Below are 21,890 nucleotides of genomic sequence, written 5' to 3' on the forward strand. Positions count from 1 at the left end.
TTTTAAAAAGCAAGCTTGTTTTACAGCAGCATGCTGAACTGGATGATAATCACTGTAAGAGCAGCTGCTGTGGGAGGTCAGGGAAGTCAGAGAAAAAGTAACCTCTGCCATAAGAAGTTGGGTGATCTCTAGATGCAGTTGGTTTAGTTCACAATGTCTACATTACGAAGAAGACTGCATTAATTAAGACTGCTGGGAACTACGGTTTACATTCAAAAGTTGTTGGACACATAAGGATAGGTCACTCTACTCATTAGTAAGTATCCTGTGATTGCACAGGTGTTTACTAAATACTTGGGAAATGTTCAGCTGATGCACAACAAACACCCATATGCTTCATAACACTGAATTAAGAGACTTACTTTGTTTACTGGATTAATTAACTTTTCAGATTAGGGCAGCCTTCAAGATAACATTGAAAACAGAGCCATTGTAAACACACATACTTCACAGCATAAATCCTACAGCAGCACTATCATCATGGAAAGCCATCACAACAACAATGTCTAGGCTGTATGTAATGCCTTTCTGGGGTCTCAACATACAGTATGAACCATTTTCTATTAAGGGGAAGGAAGACACACTGATCTGATTTCCCTGCCAAAATAACTCAGGTATGCCACTTCACATCCTCTGCCATTTTTTGTTGCTAGGTATGTAACAGTGTCACCTACCATGCTGTACAAGTAATATATGTTAGTTAAATGGATTTTTCTTTTTCAATTATCTAGCAACATTTTGTCAATTATCTAGCTGCTCACATTGGCAAGACTTGTCATAAACTTCATAGATCTGTCAGATTCCTATAATGATGGAACATATGTTAAGAAGAGCCCCAAATCCCTTAAAAAAAAAAAAAAAAAAAGGAAAATCAAACATGTGGCCTAGACCAAAAGATATTTAATGCATGTACAATGAAAGGAATCTAGTGATTTTTGAATTCACTGGTCACAATGTCACTCTCTCTTTCATGTTCTTGCAAGTAGTTCCTCTACTTTTAAAGCTAAAAGGCCATCTTCTCTCCTATTAGCTTTTGTTTTAACACAGTCCTTTCATTTCCCCAGCAGAACACATCTTTTTCCATGATCCAACTGCCAAGAGAAATTTTCTTTAACTACCTGTCTCTCATAGCCACCCAAAACCTTGATATTACCCTCAAGAAATGTCTGACAATATGGGAAGTTTTTTCAGATTTTGATAAGACATACTATTTGACACATTTTTCAAGATATTCAAAATAGATTTTATAAAATCTTCTAGTTAGCCTGTAAAGAAATAACTTCTGAATGCTAAAGCACTAAACAGACGTTACCAATTTGGTAGAAGTAGTCTTAACATAGTTTTGGAGAAAGTTTTAAAGAGATAATATGCCATTAAGCATACTAGTTTCCTCATTAGTTTTATAAAATAGCTCTTCTTCTATCTGTTCACTAATAAAAAGAGTCATACTCAGAAATGTGATCTACAAAAAGACAAAAAAATCATAAATATAGTAATAATTTTATACTGGTGATATCCTTTGACTCTCGCTGAATCAAAGTAATGTGAAAGTGAACTTTAATATTACCTTTAATCATTCAACCAACCAATTGCCATCTCACCCACAAAACCTCTACCATACAAAATGAAATGAAACCTTACCTAGATAAATATGGTCAAAGCCCTTGTCATCTATGTTTTTTCTAGTACTGACAACAAATTACCATGAATTTTCTGGCATACCACTACCTCATAATTCAACGTAGAATACAAGACACAACATGTTAAAATAATTTAGCAAAGCAGACAATGCTTAATGAACTCATGAGTAAGAAGTGATAAAAAATTGTAACTGTACCAATGCAGTTAGGCAGATGATGTCAAATGTTCATACTCAGACAGAACACGTCTGAAATAGCAAGAACAGGTCTGAAAAGAGACATTCTGTTCATCACAGACATCTTGGCAACCAGCCTCAGCAGCTCAAAACAGAGGGTCAGTAGAAGCTGCTTTAGACTCCTTTCCCAAGGAGATACAGCGTGGCCAAAGAGAGATGTCCAAGTGAGAAAGCCTTGTCAGTCATCCATCTGCATTCTCTTTTCCATAGGGATAATTTTAAATATGAGGTAAATAAAATGAAAAAAATACAACAATTTATCTAGCTGAGGTAAAAAAATCTGGCATTTTCATATGCTGTACTGCAATCTTTTTTGCTTGTTCATTTTTATTAAACTGACTTTTTCATATATACCGAAATCATAACTCTGAGACAACCCTACAGCAACAGAATGAAATGCTTTAGTAGGGGTCACCGCTCAACACAAGAATTAGCAGATGATCTTAATTTTGAATATTCTAAACACATATGCTTTAAAATTTTTTATCACAACAAGCAATGTTAGAATTTATGTTCAGTGTTATTTCTTTCAAGAAGGAGAAATTATTTCATAGAGGTCGGATCAAAGTGACCTCTTCATTCTTTATATTCAAACAGTTCTTTTGGTACAATATAAGCAGGAAATGAATGTATTGGAAAATGGAAAAACCTATCTAATGCAGCCACATCTCATGGTTTCTCTCCTCCAGTAGATGTCTGTAATGCAGAAATTTTTCTTTGCTTTTTATGTTAATACTAGTCTGATGCCTACTTTAAAATACAGGTTATTGCAAAGTAATTCAAGAGTATGCTGTCTTACTTTGTTAGCATTTACACCCAGTTAGAGCTTGGTGCTCAGACAAAGTTTTACAAACCTGGACACATCTACAAGTAAACAGAGTAACATCATCACAGTGATATTTGAACTAAGTCTTTGTGTCTCACTATAGAAAAGGCTCCATAGGCTGAAAATATTAAAAAGTAAACCTGTATCTCCTCATGAATGGATATCTAAATAACTATCCCTGTATATTTTGGCAATTCTATAGCTGAAACTATATATTGTCAGTATATATGAGACTAACCATAAAGATTTTTACCTGTAGAAAATGATAGTTTAATAAATTGTTTCAGACAGAGCTAGATTAATCAACTCCATCACCCCAATTAATTATACAGCAATTATTTTCTGATGTTTTAAATGTCTTCTGATTACGTCTTGCTCAGTAATTCTCAAGGTGCCTACATCTTAATATTATTTCCGATGTTATAACAAAAATTGCTGATTGTTTCATACTAGCATAACTTTTTCAAGCTCTAAAGACTTAATCATCCATTTTATCTGTTCTTAGTTAATGGTTTTAAACATCCCCAAGTTGGCAAAGAATATTTTTAACAGAATAAATATAAAAACTTGAGTCATTAATAATTTTTTTCCACACAGCCTAGAGAAAATGGCCACCTATGAGAAATGTTTTACTATCTGTAGAAGGTCATATAAATACAAGGCCACTTGCACTCCATTATTTCTACAGGCATGTGAGCCATTTGGGATCCAGAGGTCCTATATTTTCAACTAATTTTTCATAAGGAAATAGAGTTGAAATCAAATGAAACATGAAGTGGGAGGTCAGTAAGGAGAAACTAAAAATTTTAGAAGGAAAATTACATCCCCAACTATACCTAAAGTCCAGGTAAATGGGGGGGGGGGGGGGGGGGGGGCATTCTAGAAGATATTAGGAGCTCCCCTAAATACTATTGGCTCTATTTGATCTTCAACACGAACTTATAATTTAACATGTGCTTCCATGTTGACCATCAAAGGGTTAAGCAGGTCTGTAAAGAAGAGATGAACATACTAGGACTCCACCTGAAGCAGCCAAAAAGAATCATTTACAAACTTTAAAGGAAAAGGCAGGGAATGTTGATCAGAAAAAGTAATGAAAGGATCAATTCCAGTGTACTCTTTTCCAGTAGGGGTAAGAGCTCCTCTGCGTTTTCACTTGACTGTGCTGATTTTGCCCGTGGGTGGCTATTCTGAGGCTCTTTCCAAAAAGTAAGTCCCCAGTACAGAACTCTTATTTCAAAGACTGAACTAGGAGCCTCTAGGGTAGGACTACAGGGTCAGCTAAGCCTACGACTGAGTGAATAAGACAGATGAAAATAAAACTAATTACATACTGACTGCTACATACATACAGTATAAAATTGTACTTAACCTTGCATTCAGCAACCAAGCCCTTAGATTTTAGCAAATGAACTTTAGATCATAAATTCTTAGATTTTTTAGAGTGCAAGGTCTAGACAAGCCCCTGAACAACCTGATCCAATTAGACCTGCTTTGAGCAGAGAGGGTTGGTCTAGATGACCTTTGGAGGTCTCTTCCAACCTAAATTATCTTTGGGTCTCTGATTCTTCAAGCAGGAAATGTCCATTTGATCTGTGTTTATAAAGAACCTAGTGTCCAAGACCTTTGGGTGTTATCACAGAAAAAAATAAATAATAATCACTAACTGCCAATTTCCTCATACAGTTGATACAAAGTAATACAAGGAATGGTTTGGTCAGCCTCAGATTATTTACTGGATTCTGAAATTACTGGGGTTTTTGTAAGGACATCACTTTTCCCCCTAACTATAATAGGCACACTAGAAAGAAAAACATAAAAGATACACAAATATCATCTGTAATCCATTGCAAATCCATCACTGCTCTAGTCCATGTTTTGAAAAAAGGTTTCTTACTGGTTGGCAGCTGAATCCCCCGAAAACCATAAGCCAGCCTTTCTGGCAAGATGAAGTAATTTAACTACTATCCAGAGTTTTCTTTATATAGTAACAAACATAGAAAGTATTTACAAGTTCCACTGAGGATGTGCAAACTGGAATAAGAAAATTCAGCTTAAGCCTGTGATTTTATTATTTCTACAAGTGCTAACAAGTATTGAAAGTTATTGTAAGTGTAAAGATGTGTCTGAATACTGACAAAGAGGATGATGGGACAATGCCTGAGCCCCGCACAGTGGATCTTTAAAATTGTTCAATTAGCCTCATGCAGATTTCTACAGCATGGAATGCAATGCCAAGGGGAAAACAAAGCCAACATGGGGACTTTAAGCTGTGCCTTCTCAATATCAGGGAAAGAAGCACAGCCAGAAAATGTATTACCTGCAGGAACCACCCACTGGGGCTATGGATAGGTAGCACAATTTAGTGCTATCAGAAATCACAACATATACAATAAGTGGTGAAATTTGTACCTACTTGGATTTTGCAATTAAGTATATACCTCTGCTTCACTGCTATTTTTCTGATGTCAGATTTCAAGGACTTTTGATGGTAATAAAAACCCTCCCACTGACACATATGAAAGATAAGCAGTGTGTTTGTAACCCTGTCACCTGGAAATAGTAGGTCCAGAAATAGTTGGCGCTAAACTTTAAATAAAATTATAGAACTCTTTCAACCTTTCTACTCTCACTGTGTAAATGCGAAAGTAGTGTAAATCTTGTTGACAGTTATTGCCATATCTATTGGCACACACTCAGCAGCAGTTTCAGAAGTGTTGTGCAGCATGGCTAGTGCCCATTACCTGTCTCCCCATATTTTCTTACAATTTATTTTCACCCCAGCAGGCAGCACCTCACAATGCCATTAATTTGTTGGGCAGCTCATTCTTTCCAACACAAACTATTTCACAATGTGTTCTTATAAACAACCTGGTGGTTCACTGGCAATGCTCAACAGTGTCAGGAGGGAGGTTATGATTTAAAGGCAGCAGGTAAAAAATTGAGCAGGTCACAGAGATGACATCGTTTGACCAAACCTCCTCTCCTCTAATTTTACTATCATCAGCACAAGTGCACAGAATCACTAGATTCACACTTGGTCTCCACACTATGTGACTGAAACAATGCCACTATCAAACAGCTTTTGTTGGTGCTTTTCCTATACAGCATTCTGCTAATAGCATATTTGCTAGCTGACTACAGTTACCAGAAAACAAATGGAAAAAGAAGGAGAAAGAAGAAATTTTTAAATTGATTTTAACAGCAAGTATGGAAAACCCCACCCAAAGCCCTCTCTCCTTGCAGAGTAATTAGGCACTAGTAAAATACTTGCATGACTCCAATATATATTTATAGCTACTTGTATTTGACAGCTTTGGTTAATACAAGCCTTTGCAGAGTGAAGGAGAGCACCCCACCACTAAAAGAAAAAATTCAGTCTTTTTAATACAACAAACTGAATCTCACATTTCTGTCTTATTACACTCGAAACACTAATTTCCTCTTGTAAATTCTACTTCTACCTCTAGTAAGTAATGCAAATGTTTATACACACTAACTGAGGTCTTACCAGGTTCTTAATATCATCAATATTTTTAGAATATTTTACACATTTTTTTATCAGTAATACTAATGTGTGCATTAACTGAAGCTGTCTCTCCTGTTGTTACTCAAAATTAAATTGCTGTCAATCTGACACCTTTTGCAGACACTCAAGGAACTTGAAATTTTCTATTAACAAGTAATAGAAAACTAGAATGGATCAGAGGATATGATTATGTGTTATTGCAGCCAAAAATGATCTGCTAGGCTACTCTATTTTTGTTTCTGTATCTTTAATCTAAAGATTCTGGCACCTGGGGCAGGGTTAAATGAGCAAACAATCTGAGTAATATGCTATCAGTATTCCTAGGGAATGCTCGTCTGCCATTACACAAATTGAATACTGCAAAATGGTTATTGAAGCTTTTCATACCAAGGTCACAATATAAAAACAGATCTTTGGCATAAAAAATTTCTTACTGTTAATCTAAGGCATAAATGCAACTATGCAAGTATCAATCACATGTAAAGAGAGCCTGAAGGGGTTAAGCCTGTGTCAGTCTTAAATTCATGCAACCTTTCTACTTAATTTTAAACACTTTCCATGTGCTTGCAATGTTTTCTAATAACAGGCCAATTCCTTAACTCACACAGGAATCTAAATTACAATAATCATATGCATTCCTTCCCCCAAGAAAGGAAACACCTGTTGTAGTTGGTTAATTGCTGACATTTTGTAAGCTTTCAGAAGAAAACTAACATTTACAAATAATTTATACCTGAAAAACTTCAGAAGCACAGAAACACATGAATTTTAAAACTGACATGAAACTCATATGTTGAGATAGTAACAGATGTTTTCACTTTGTTAATTAAAGAAAAACTCTGTATCATAGTATCATAATAGGATATGGTTATTTTATAACTAAGATGGGGCTACTTTCTGTTCCATTTCACTTCTGCAATAATTGTTATTCATGCCAGTATACAGCATAAGAAAATAAAAATTAAGGCCTAATAAGAATGATAATTAAAAAAAAGAGTATGTGTACCTAAATTAATATACAATGTAGAAGATCTAGTCAATCAAGATTTTAAGACATTAATTCACTTGTTTCTATGCAATCCTTGGTGAATTTGAGAAAAAGGCACATACTTACACTATTACAAACCTCAAAGGGTCATTTAAACCTGTCAATTTAAAAAATACCTACACATGCAGTCATATTAGTAACCATAGCTTTAATCTGAGACTTGCTAATTATTTCCAGCCCCATTCTAATATACAAAAAAATGTGAAATTCTTCCCTAAGCTATGGTACTTTATTTTCATGCACATAAATCTAGTCATTTCAGTGCAATTACACTCAAAAGCAGCAAAAGGAGTTATGCCTTGTGCTAATGCTCTTATACAAATATCTATATTTAAGGAATGACATGGTACTTTTAAATAACAGCTACTCATTTGCTATATCTGCTGTTATGCCACTAAGCTGGACAGGTTGGTTGAAACATGGTAGCCAAAGTATAGACAGAGCAAAATCAACATGGAGGAAAGACTCCAAAAAGCATTCAGGGAAAGCAAACTTATACTTCTCCTGCCACATACAAATGAGATAGTTACAGAGCTTCACATCCTGCAAGGTGTATTTTCAAATGACAGCCAAGTCTTTCCAGAGATAAATAGCAGGATAACCACTGCCTTCAGTATTAGAAATGGAAAAACAACTATAAAATGGAAAAAAGCCTGGGTAAGCTGATCAGGTTTTGCTAAAACAAGAAATGGCATGTATTACTAAGTCTGCAGCAGATAAGGGAAAAAACCTCTAACAAAATATCTGGATAGTGTATTCATATCTCTTATCATTTATGTCTTAACTAATGGCTGTCATACAGGTAAGTGTTCATTTACCCAGGTTAATGAGGTGCAAGGCTTAGGAAGGGCGCCCAGCAAAGCCAAGTTAAGCACTGGGAATACTGTGAAACAGGTCATCTGAGCCTTCTGCAGACACCTGTGCAGAGGTCTGTGCCACAGGCCCTGCACAAGGTGCACTTTAGGGCACACCCCTTGTTCCAGGTCAGCCAGACCGGGGCTAAATTCACCTTGAATGCTGCAGAGGAGCCTGAGCTGCTCTAAGCAGCTGGCCCAATATGAGAATGCACACCAGCAAGGTGATGTTTCCTCTAGCAGTCAAAGTGAGCCCCAGCAGAACAAGGTAGTAATGCTGATGGCAGAGAACTTGGTGTGATTATTTGGATGCCACATTACAGGTGTATCCTGAAACAATAAGTAACTTCCTACTTCTTGTTGCTACTTAACATGCCATCCCTTCCACTCTCACCTTTTTTTCTGTAGGAACCAATTTACTGTGATTTTTTTTTTCTTTTTACAATAGCTAATTTCACCTACTGCATTTAATGTCATAGGAGTTATACATGTAAAGCCCTGTACTTAGAGATAAGATAGTCCTTTATGCCATTTTAATCAATCTTTGTCATGGGTATGTTACTTAATAGCTCTGTCTTCCTATAGAAAATGAGCAACTTAAGGGAAATGAAACTTTTCAAAGATACATTTTCCTTCTGGCAGACTGTGAAATACACCGTAATTATCCTCTTTCGATGAATAACGTTTGAAAGAAAATGAACATTCTGTGCACCAAAAAGTATAATACAATGACAATCTCAACTGCCTTGTAAATAAAAGGAAATTGTTTTTCTACAATGATCTATATTGCACAGAAACATATATATATGCTTGATAAATATTAAAACAAATCAGACTATCAAGCCATTTTTAAAGGTCCTATTAATTTCTAATAACAATAAACTCAGTATTTCACAGCCAAAAGGCATTGTATGTATATTTCTGAAAGATTAAAACTGTGCTATGAATTATGGGCTCCATCCTGCACACTGATGGAACTACTTGTATGAGTAAAGCTTGGACTGAACACAGCCTCTTTTAAAGAGAAGAGAGAGAAAGATAATGGTCCCCCAAAACTTTATATTGATGGAGGTGGGGGCATAGGGGTTAGTGGGGGTGGAAGAGAAAACAGTAAAAGGCCTTTTCAATAGCATAATAAAATCATGACATTCCAGTCCCCATTCCATTCAATAGCATAATAAAATCATGACATTCCAGCCCACATTTTCATATTAGGAAAACTGTACTATCCTTAACAGTGTGGTAAATGTTTGAACAAAGATCTTACAAACTAATGGTACTATGCACAATTTTACTGAACAATTAGAAAAAAATGCCATTTAGCCCTTTTTGATATCTGAATGTCATTCCAGTAAATATGTCATTCCAGAGCATAAAGCAAAAATAAGAAGCCCATGTCACACAATCTTCATTAGCTAATATGAAACAAAAACATTTGAATTCCAACCTTTCCCTCAGTCAGCCAAAATCCAAATTTTGAGTTAGGAAAATTACAGCTCTACCACAAAGAAATTTGTTACTATGGGAAAACTGCGGTGTTTGTGTCTTACATCCTTTGGTTGTTACTTTTTTTTTTTTCCCTTCTCCCTTTCCCTCCCTCCTACCCCCCATCTCCTCCACAAAGCACTGCCTCCAGAGGCAAGATGCTACTTCTTAGTGGTAACACATCGCAGTTCAAGTATTTGATGAACTGTCACCACAAGCAGACATACAGAAATTCATCTCACCATCTAGTTGGCAGGAAGGAAGGTGTCCAACCCAACCTATTCCTTAGGTTTCTACTTAACTGGAAAGAGAATCAACTCCAGTGAGCATTTTATTCTGCCTACCTCAGATACTTACTAGAATGCAGGATAAACACTCTTTTCCTGAGGTGACTCTATCTACTGGCTATAGAGTTGATTTTTTAGACACTGAAGTTAATGCCACACTAACTTTAACAGCCCCCACAATGATTTCATTTACAGTAAACAACACACAGTCCCAAAATAGTAACAAAAAATTTGACACAGAAATATGTTCCCTTTAGTTAATTTTAGAATAGATGTGGAACATGCATGGACAAGAAAAACACTGTTTGAATAAAATTATAATTTTTTTCTAATGCTTAGACTAAAGTTTAAAGTTGAATATCTTAACATAGACTAGCTATGAAAAAGCTCTAATTAGCTTTTTTTTCTCTGTGGTAAGGTGCTAATGTCTATGTTGTAAAAAACTGTCTAAACAAGATACAAATAAAGGGCAATTACCTTATGTAGCCATGACAGCGTCAATAACATTTAATAAAATTATTATAGAGAGTTCATGATGCATGCCTTACCACGTCAAGAATAACCCAAAGTCTACCAAGAATGAATATACACTGTGTATATATTACAGGTCACCTAGCCAGAGTACAGGTTAAGAAAGACCTCCATAAATTAAATTAGACAGCTAGCTCACAAAGTTATAAGCTGTTTAGGGAACATGTCAGGAATCCCCTATCTACAGGGAGGCTTCTCTCTACCTGTAGAGTGGAATTTGACACCTAATAAGAAAGGAATTTTCTATTCTCTTAATATTTATGGATATTTTGAAGTGTTTTAAGGCCCTCACAGTCTCTGCATGACTTGAACTGCTTTTAACTGCAGTGAAGTACCTGCATACACATTATTCCATTTCCAAAGCTTCTGCATTTCCATTCAGAAAGTCATAATGCAGTTATTAAAAGAGATTTCCACACAGAGTTATTGAATCATATTGGTAAGCTTGGTTTATGCCTAGGTGCTGTGATATGAATGCACATTGTCTTGAATTCATCTAATAGTTTGTGGAGTGACAGCTCCCTGTGACTCTTAACAAGGTGCACAGATCAACTTGGTAAGGACTTGGTTAAGTATCAGTGTGCCTGGTGATGTACAAAATGAATATGAAAAAAGCATTTCACTGAAATATCTATAGTCTAAAGGTTTCATCATAGATATTGTCTTCAAGCACGAGTCCACTGAGGTGAGTGGAAGCACTTGTGCAAAAACAAGTTACATATATTGCTGCCATTAAATCTGAAGAGACTTTAAAAGAGATCCCATTTCAGAATAGGGCTCTAACTGAACTTCAACAATGAAATCAAAGCATAACAACTTCCACCCCAAGGGAAACTTCATTTAGCAAAAAGTTTACTGGAGATATTTAAAAAAACCCCAAGACCTCCTTTTTGTCACAAAAGGTTTTAAAATTTTATTTAGAATTTCTATGAGGAACAAAACTGTTTAAGACTTGAAATAAGGGGTATATATTTTTCATGTAAGACATGTTGTCATAATTTAACTTGTTTTAGATGCAATTTGCAACCAAGTAGTGCACTAATTTGCATTTATGTTTCTCAACTCATAGTTTTTTTTCTGTGCAATATGTTAATCTTTTCAAACTACTGACTTTTGGTATTTATCAATATCTGTGAATACCCAAAAAGAAGTCCTATCTAAATAATGAGTAGTTCACAGTAATGTCTAAAATCTGTAAATGGCCTGAGGATAGATGTATCACAGATATGTACAACCTAGAAGATTTTAAATAAAACAAGTGTGAGATTCATAATGTCAAAACACTAAGTCATCTACTTTCACAAACTGTCACATATACCTGTAGTTATATTTTTCCCAAATTCATTGACATTTTACAATAGAAATTTTACTGATAAATTAGAAATTAAAATGAAATTAAATCATAAAACCCAAATGATTTCTACTCTAATAAAATGTGATGAAAGACCCCCTCTACTTCTGCACAGGAGCTGAAATGAAACCTGTAGTACCTTTTCCACTAACAAGGATTATGATAGTACTTAGTATGCTACAGCTAAACGTGTTTGTTTTTTTCCAATTAGTAATAAGCTAATCAGACAAATACATTTTCATATATGTTTTATATTAAAATGTTAGTAGTTAGACAGAAATGCAATACACAGCCACACATATGCTATGAGTGCTGAATGTTTTTTCTTTAGCATACATGCACAAACCCCTAAAGGATAAGCAGGGAATGTTTTTAAATAGTGCACATTTTAAACCACTCAATTTCAATATATTGTTTTTCAGATAGCATGCACATAATCAGATTGTTTTCTAAGCAGACACCCATTTGATTACATAAAGTGCAAATTGTGGTCTGGCTATTGTATGTGCAGGGAGGATAATGGGAAGGGCAAAGAAAAGAAGCCCTTTTACATCAACAGGTGGCAATGCTAAATAAGAAAGAAAAGAAAGAGGGGAGTGGGCTCAAAGAAATATACCTTCCCTGCATTGTGCAGATACCTAAGAAAGAAATAAGTTTTGGCAGAAATTTGACCCTTTTTCCTGCAGTGATGATCATGTTGTGTGTACATGTGCATTTCCTGCAGTGATGATCACGTTGCAGGTACATGAGAGCAAGGGAAGCCAGCAGCAGGACCTCATAGAGGTTTCTTGAGCAGTTTGAGAAGTCCTCCTTGGGACTCATGCTCAACATGCTCAGGGGCAACAAACTACCCAGAGTGAGGAGACAGCTTCCAATCATCCATGCAAGTACCCCACCTAAGGGCTCAGAGTCCTAACCTTCAATTCATGTATTTGTGGTCAAGTTATAAAACCAGAAAAGCAGAGACAAGATTACAGATTGATACATAGCTGAAAAACCCACAGTTGCACTGCAATTGAAAAAGTCTAAAAGTAAATGTTCATCCTATTCAGAAGTCCCACACAACACCAAAATCTGATACACACACACACATATATATATATAGAGATATAGGTATCCATAGGAAAACATGAGGATTGATTGCTCTCTCCTAGGAAGTGCAGTTCTTAGTTGTCAAGTGATTAGATGCTTTATTTGGACATAAAAATAACGACAAGGATGTTTATTCAGAATAAGTTAATAAACAGAAGTTAACAAGCAGGTATGTATTTATCGTGGTTCTCAACACAGCAATACCTATCTCTGCACCAGGTATTAATAGCTTGCAAAATGTTCTCTTCAAACTAAAAAGTACAATGTGCCAAAAATACACAGTGCCTAAGAAAATAATCAGCTAGTGAAAGAATCATGACGTTATCAAGTGAGAGTCAGTTATTTCCCCAGTGAGTAGATTCAGATTTATCAAAACTATTTGAGAAGCTTAGACATAAAATTTATTGAACTCCATTATTCAGCAATAATCTTGAATTCTGAGTTGAAGAAGCACATTCAGCCTTAGAATCTATCTTAGCTAGTAGAATTAAATGACTGTTCTTTGCAGTATAAGATAGGAGTGGGTCCATTAAGCTAATCAGTTGGTTCTGAAATGTTCACCTTCATTTTTCAGTTTTCGATTCCACCATTTTTGAGTTTTATTTTGAGTTGTTTAAGCCTGGTTTCATGGACTAAACACACACTTGCAGTAGAGTATGTAGCTCCCATCCCCACACCTATAAAAGGAATCCACTTTTCATGCTCAAGACTGCTCAGTGTTGCAAACTGGAAGAAAATAAATATGGACCACTCTGAAATCCAAGAAGGGTACTCCTACTCAGCACTGGAATGCTAGTGAAGATGAAAACAATAATACTATCTATGTACTCAGTGATGTGAGAGGTGATCTAGATATTGAGAAGTCAATCTCTGCTTTAAAATCACCTTTGGATGAAGCTACTTCCATCCACAGTGCATACAAAGTGATTAGAAAGAAAGTAATGAGAACAGTTTTTCTAAGGTAAGGTGCTTAATGTCTGCGTTATGAACACTTTGATAGATAACATGCAAAATTCTGTTCAGTCTTTAATATTTTTATTGGAATTTTATTTTATCCTGTCTAGGAAAATGGAAATTGAGGGTTGCAATGCCCTTTTAATACATCAATTATAGTCAGTAGATTGAAATCACTGTTAAATATGTATCAAAGACGCACATAATTACAATAATCAAAGAAGTGATAATTTCTGTTTCACTGCTATCAAAAGGATAAATGTCCTGTCTCCCTGTGTTCAGGAGCAAAACAAAAGGAGAAAATTTGGTGACCCCTTTACCCAGCAGCCTCCATCTCTTGAACATCAGGGCATAACAGAATTGTAGCACATGCAGAAGCTTAGTGCCTGGTGAGACTTTGGTTGACAGAGTGTATTGCTAAGTTACACTGAGATACTGAGAGCATAAGTAAAATTGCTAGAGCTCACAGAAATTGAATGCTAGTACTTATTGCAGACTCTAAGCCATAAAAAACTACTTGATTCCTAAACTTTTGTCAGCCAGATAATTTAGCTGAATTAAAACTAAAATGCATAATAATGAACAATGTTATAACTAGTGACTTGAAAATTACTGCTGATGAAATGTAAAAATAGGATATTCAAAACTAGTAAAAGGATCCCAACAGCATAAGACAGTTAAGTCCTCATCATTGTAAAGTCTGAACAACGAGGAGAAGCAAGAAGATGATACTCTGAAGCAAAAGATAATCCTTTTTGTAGGATAAATAGAGAAAAACAAACAAACAAAACCAAACTGCTCATTCCTTTGGTGTGAAGAGAATGATGGCTTATAATCACTCAGGCTTGTGACGTGCAGTCAAGTGTTACAATGCATAGTATTCAGATTCTCAGAGAAGAACAGCAATTGTTATTTATTATTGGTTATGTCAAGGGTTATGTTTAATAATAAAACTTAGTGAGTAAGTGCATCTAATCACCAGGAAAGTATATGAGCCCTGAAAAAATTATCATGCCTGTGCAAGCCAACTTCAACATATGTATTCAAGAATTAATACAGCATTACAACATAGTAACATAAAATGTATAGATAGCTGGCTCTTTTTACTCTGAAGTGATTTCCCTCGCCTCTGGACAAAGCTTGTTAGAATCAGGGCGCAACCATCCCCAGGTAACTTAATGTCAGTTTCTTAACTGATACTAAGAAACATAAATGCTCGGCACCTTTCAACTCCAAAATCTCCAACTACTTCTAGGCTGAATGTCCCAGTAGCCAACAGTGCCACATGGTGTGATTAGTCTGCTTAACAGGTAGTATCTGAGGCAGGTTTGCAAGTACAGAGACTGCAGTTGGCAGAATATCTTTGTTTTGCCCTTCTGGCAGTGTTTCCCACCAGAAAAGCTAAATGCACAGGAAAGGAAATATCTAAGAACTGTCTGTCCTTTTCCTTGACAAGGTCAATTATATAACCAAGTTGACATTATGGAGCCAGATAGCCTATATCAATCTGTAAGCTTACCTTGGCACACAAACTTCAATTCCTTGGCATCTATAACGGTGGTTCTTTTATCTGACCTCTTCTTTTCTGTCCGACGGTGGCTACGTCTTTTCTTTGTCTCTCCCCAAAGATTCGATCCACCATGCATGCTTGGGATGTTTAGAATGGCAATTCCTTCCAGAGAGATATTGATTAAGTCCAGCTGAATTCCATCACACTGATTAGGAAGGAAGGGGGAAAAAAAGGAAAAAAGAAAAAAAGAGAGAAAGCAGTAAGAGAGAAAGAAAAATCTGAATGTTCTTTTTCTCAGATATTTTTCTTCAGCAATTTATCATTCTTAACACTGCTAATAGTTTATTCAATGTTTACACGTAAGAGATATACTTGTATCTGAAAAGGCAGTATGAGATAAGAACAGATCATCAATTAGAAGGTAAAATAAGATTGCTATTCAGCTTTTGATTGCCTAAATGTGGGACCATTTGGTACTGTCTTGTTATCTGATACCTATTCACTGACCCAAGTGAAATATATTTCTAGCTTCACTACAGATATTAGCAGGAAAACATTTATGCTACCAAAATTTCTTTATCAATAACTGGCATTTTTGTTGCCTTTTCCAGCTAAATTTTCTGCCTTATGATTTTGCAGTGATACTTGTAACTCTTGCAACCAAGTTCCTTCCCCAACAGATGGAACACCAAGTCCCTGCAGGCAGAGAATACAGGCTTAGGGAAAAAGGTCTAAGCAAGCCCCAGGAGCACAGAGCAGCACCCAGGTATTCATTTCAATCCAAAGGCACAACAAGCATATCAGCATTAGGGCTATGACTGACTAGTGGCTTCTAGCAATAACTAAAATCAGTAGAAATGGGTACAATTTCTGATGCAGCTGCAGCAATCCTTACCCCAGAACCTTCACCAACCAGTTCTCTAAAATATGCATCACAGCTAAGGGAACACATAGGATGTGGAGCTAAAGAAGAGGCATCAGTGATCTAAAATCTTTCCAAGACTTACTGGACACATGGAAGTAATCTTAGTGTATGGGATAGTCCCTTCAGTGATGGAACTATACCCGTCTTGTGTCACTAGTGTGTATTTCTCATGCTTCCTATAGCAAACCTGGACTTTAGGACATTTTATACAAGTACATTTCTATGCTGAATCTGGCTTCCAATTATATCTCATAAAGTGACCACATTTTTGACTTCTGGAGAATGGCTCAGGGATCTTAACATATCAGCCTCCCCAGCATTAAACTGTAGCATTTTCTCAGGTAGTTGAACCCCAACATTTGCAAATACAGTCCACCTGAGATACACTGGATGAGATGAATCTAGCTTAATACACCTAGCCTTCACTGGCTATAAGTTACTCAAGCTAAGTGCTCCTCTCTACCAACATTAATTTCTTAACTCATATAAAATGTAGCAAAATACTGAAAAACCTCCACAGGAGAAAATAAACCACAACGTCATATTACTACAGTGGAACCTGCAGCTGGAAAGTAAAGCATCCAGTTCTACTCATTTGTTCATTGAACCAGCCAGAGTTGCCCAGGACTCATGTACTGGCACTCTGGCTAGAGATGGATTAGCTTCATTCCTCACAACACAGATAGAGTATAGCGATATCCTGACAAGTCATAAGGACCACAGCGTAGAGCAGCACATTTTTAAAACATTTGATCCTACTCCTGCAATGTTTTGCAGGCTTGCAGAGGATCCAGTCATCCATTTCAAATTGATTAAGGGTATTATTTTGCAATTCCAACACACAATAATCAGGGAGAAAACTGGAAAGATAATTAAGCATGCCTCAGTAGTAGTCCACTGACATCTTGCAGCTTGCTGCTCTGTGGGTCACTGGCACTTCTTCCTCTCTGCCTAAAACTTTATCGCAGCTTTGAAGAAGAAAAGCCAAGTATAACACAAGAATAACTGTAAATAATTGTTTATTCTGAAACTTTCTGAGAACATAAAAAAGAACTGTATTATAATGCACACATATCTTAATTCTCCTAAGAAGAGCATAAATCTGGACAGAGAACAATTTCAACACTAAGATTTCCATTTCATATTTGCTCTTCAAGAATCAAATTTTAAACCTGTGGATTACATTCATACAGGGAAAACTTTAAAGTCAAAAGGCATATCTGAAAGTGAATTGGCAGTTGTGGCAACTACTATAATTGAAAGTGTAACTTTTTAATAGCACTTTTCTTACAAGAGTAAAGGCCTAGGTTTTCACTGTCACTTTTGGAAGCAAAATTGTGGTTTTCCCCAGTATTTTATATGTATTAAATACTAAGATGATTTATTTTGCTAAAAATTCTGCTCATGTGTATGCTCACTTACTGCTATACATTCTAGATAAACAGATATTAATTTCATAATTAAAAGTAATCTTGTGTAAATACCCTGCAGGCCTCAATGAATCAAACACATACTGTGTGTCAGGCCTCCCACTGTCTTCAAGTGGAATGTACTGGCTGGATAATTAGATAGTACATATTTTTTAACCTTATTTGCATGCATATTATATCTTTTGCACACTGACAAGCAGCAGTAACAACAAAAGTCAGATTACCACAGGGAATTCCCACAAAGAAGTCTTCATTTCTTATAATTTGCAGCCTAAATTAAAATAATTTGATCTTTGACAAGGATGAAATGTCAAGCAGAAGGGGGTCCTCTACAAGCCACGGCCTGTGGCTTCTGAAATCTGCCTAATTTATGTCAGTCACTTCTTAATACATATTTAAGTATTACACGAGAAAGATGATAAATATGCAATCTGACACCTTTGGTATTTCCCTGCTGTTAATTTATAAAGGTCTGGCGTCCCCCAAACTGACTGGAATTATTTAAATAAAAGAAGAATTGTGAAATAGGATGGTGCGGGGTCTAGCTTCCATTTTCACTCAATATTGAGCACAGCAGGTAGTACACTAAGACAATTATGTGAGGAGGCCTCAGAGTCCCCCAGTGATGAGCAACTTTCTGAATTAGGAAAGGAGCATTTCTTTTGTTCATACACAGACAAAAAGTTTGCCCTACAGGTAGCTCTGCATAGTTCTAACACGTTCATATACTACAAAAACAAAACACACGTGTTCTGCTCCTTTTCTTTTTTCTTTTTATTTCAAATAATGTAATGATGCTGTTAAAAACAAAAGCATACTTTTAAAATGTGGACTATGCCTACCTAGACAAAAAAGAAACACTAGCTCTTCTAACTCTTTTTTGCCTTCTTTCCTGGCCTCATTCACTTCTTGGGTATTATTGTTTATACCTTATTTATCACATCAATTATTTTCAGAACATCTCTCTTTAGAGAAAATACATATCTATGCCTGAAAAGAGCTGATATTAAGGCTTTGCTGTGAAACCAAGGGCAATATCAGGCAATGTACAGGAATGTTTTAAACTCCTTTCTATTGCCCATTAACACCAGGTGGTAGAGAAGGCATACACTGCTCCCATTATGCTTTTACAGCATTGCAAGTATGGTCCATGCCCTACTTACACCAGATCTATACCTACTCTCATTAAATATACTTCACATACCTTTTTTTTTTTTAATGAAGTGGAAATAAACTGCAAGTTCTCTAAATTTAAAACCTTCAGCCTTGTTTACTGACTCATTATTATTGAAAATAAATACTTATTTTTGTCCTAGTTTTTGTTTGTTTGATTTTGCTTTCCCTTTAGAACCTCTCCTCAACTTCTTACATCTGATTTTGAAAACAAAATACACCTTATTCTGGATAACATAAGAATGGTGTCCAACTTTGTTCTGCATCTCACACAGAAGAAAACATACAGAACATGAGTCAAGAATGTATGTCAGAAAAACCAAGCTTAATTAGGTTAGAAATCAAATACAAGGCTAAACAAATATTTGCCCAGAGAACATTTGATCACTAACAGCTCAGAGACACAGATCCTCAATCTTCTCAGGCTTTGCTCATTCAAAATTTGGCTGTAAAGCAAGCACATTTTTGTGCATTTTATGTGGAGTGAAATGTGGTTTCATGCACCAACCTCCCATTTACAGTGACATCTCCAAGGGGCCTCAGGTTAAAAATCAGACTAAAATGCTGATAATGTTCAAACAAGAAATATTAGATACAGGCAAACTGGCAAGCATTGTAATTTACTCATTGTAAATAAATACACAAATAACCACCTCCTAATAGCTCTTGTAAACTTTGGAAACGATGCTTTTTGTTTTTAATTGTATGACTAATGGTAATGACTAGAATTGATGAAGTGAGTATTAACAAACGTGCTTATACTGGCAATGTAACACTTTTTTGGTAATAATAGTTATTGATATGAATACATAATAATTACACAATTGATAGCAGCAGCACCACAAACTTGTATACCTACTTGTTTGCTTTGTGATGTTTACATTTAATCATTCTTTGAATGGTTAAAATGATAAAGTTCACATCTTATTATGTATCAGGATATGTATGACTTTCTCTAGATATCAGTACTTTATTGGGAAAGCCTGCTCATCAATTTGTATTTAATCAAAAGGTACATTTAACTTGCAACTTATTAAAATCTAATCAAACCAGGTAAGCATTTTTTCCAATAACTAATAAAATATTTTCATGCTACATTTCCTTAAACTCATGTGTGTGAAGCACTCTCTTGGGAAGCAAGGATGATTTTTTTGTTAAGTTTTTTTTTTCCTAAGGCTTTTGGGGGAGTTTTGTTTTATTTTTATTGTATTTTAATCTAACACGTGAGGAGCAGGTTTTCACTTCAAAGAGAAACATAACAGGCAAGTGTGGCACTGCTGGTCTTACAGTTTCAGTCTCAGTATTCTCTACTACTGTTCTGCTATCAGGTACATGGTTACTTCAGATCACTTCAGAATCCACCCTTCAGGAGGCTTTGACTGGACTCTCATAGCTGCCACCAGACCTCTCAGAGTGCCTCATGCTACTATACAAATACTCCATTGACACATGCAGTTTCTCATTACTACCGGAAAGGAAAAGCACCACAATCCTCTTGAGAAATTATTTAACCTAAATTCTCAGGTTTTCATGTTCACTCATTTCTCATTTTTCATGTACTTATTCATAAACATTAGATACCCAAACAGTTCATGTAATTCAGCCACTTATTCTAGCAGCCATCGAAGTGGCAGGGGCACTTTATTTTAAATTCCTATTTTGTCTGTAAGTATCCTGTGTCTTTTTAGTTAATGTTCAATGTATAATGGAAAGATGACCCCTTGTGCAGAGAGAAAAGCTATTTAATGAAGGGGAATAATTCAAAAAATATATATATTCTTTAACCTTTATTCAGGAAAGTACGTACAATTTTAGGGAATTGAGTTTTAAAGGTTATAAAACCTTGGGACCTAGAAATAATAAGATTATTTTTTTTATTTTAATCCTGCAGCAGCTCCCTCCAACAGTCTTTCATTTTTCCACCTGACCTAGCCACACTCCCTATTGATTTCTAATGTTATACTTCACCTCTTGACCTTGTCTACTGTATTAAGACTTCACTAATCATCAAACTGAACTTTGTTCCAGTGTGCAGGGCTACACTACAAATAGACATGATAAAAATAATATTTTGGAATATAGGGTCGAAAGGATGTGCACTGCTTTGCCTTGTTGGATTCAGGCACTCTGAGCCCTTGCTCCCTGCATTTCAGCCAAACTAGTGACATTTCAAGGATAAAGGCAACAATTAGTTTCTTACTTCTATTTCTACAGATTCATGCAGCTTCTTACAGGTGGCTGAGAAAGTTTCCGAAGTGCCAAATTCAAAATACCAAAATTTGTTCTTCATTCTGAAACAAGAAAAAAAAAAAAGAAAAGAAAAAAAGAAAGATCTTATTCACTATCAATACGTGACAAAAGTGATCATCCTGTCTTCCACTATAAGTAATGGCAAAGGCTTGGGAACATGTGACATCCCATTTGAAATAGATGAGCTCATAATTTTCAAAGCTTAAATGTTGGTGTCAAGTTGTATGATATCCCCTAAAGGGATAACAGGAATATGTTGAACTGACAGGTTCAAATGTACCTTTGACTTTTCTTTTTCAGTGACTATCAGAATATTTTTTGTCACTTAACCAGTGACATGCCTCAGAAAAATGTATCGATTTTATCTCATGTCTTACACTTACTATATGATTTCTGATTCCCAGTTAACATCTTTACCCTGCAGAGCAGTAGAATGTGCAAGCAGGGCAATCCCATCATGAAGAAGAGCCAAGAAAAAATGTAGCTTGCCTTAAGCTAGTTAAAAGTAAAGGCAAATGCCTATTGTAGATGATGACAGATGAAATACTAGAAGGAAATAAAAATTCCAGATCTAACAATCTTCAGATATTTTGCAGAAGGAGAGCTGTAGTACCAGGTAATTCACTCACAGACACATTTTAAATGGGCAATGAGACCTGCATCTTGAAGTTCATTAACAGGTTCCAGAGGAAAATAAAGCTGGATTAAATGCCAGTAAATTGCTTAGTTTATCATGACAGCAGGCAGAATTTACACATTTTTCTTTTTA

At 35.8% G+C, this 21,890-nt stretch overlaps 1 protein-coding gene across 3 annotated transcripts in view; it reads right to left on the reverse strand.

The window, feature by feature from the left end:
• The window catches only part of DGKB (diacylglycerol kinase beta), a 330,173-nt gene that overhangs the window by 59,470 nt on the left and 248,813 nt on the right, over positions 1–21,890 (reverse strand). For all 3 annotated transcript variants that reach the window (XM_059844065.1, XM_059844057.1, XM_059844048.1), the window contains 2 exons: positions 21,072–21,162; positions 15,353–15,548 (listed from right to left, as the gene is read on the reverse strand). In XM_059844065.1, coding sequence (XP_059700048.1) covers positions 15,353–15,548; positions 21,072–21,162 — 287 coding nt within the window. The remainder of the gene's footprint in view (positions 1–15,352; positions 15,549–21,071; positions 21,163–21,890) is intronic.

This window comes from Haemorhous mexicanus, chromosome 1 (genome assembly GCF_027477595.1).
Source record: "Haemorhous mexicanus isolate bHaeMex1 chromosome 1, bHaeMex1.pri, whole genome shotgun sequence".
Lineage (NCBI taxonomy): Eukaryota > Metazoa > Chordata > Aves > Passeriformes > Fringillidae > Haemorhous > Haemorhous mexicanus.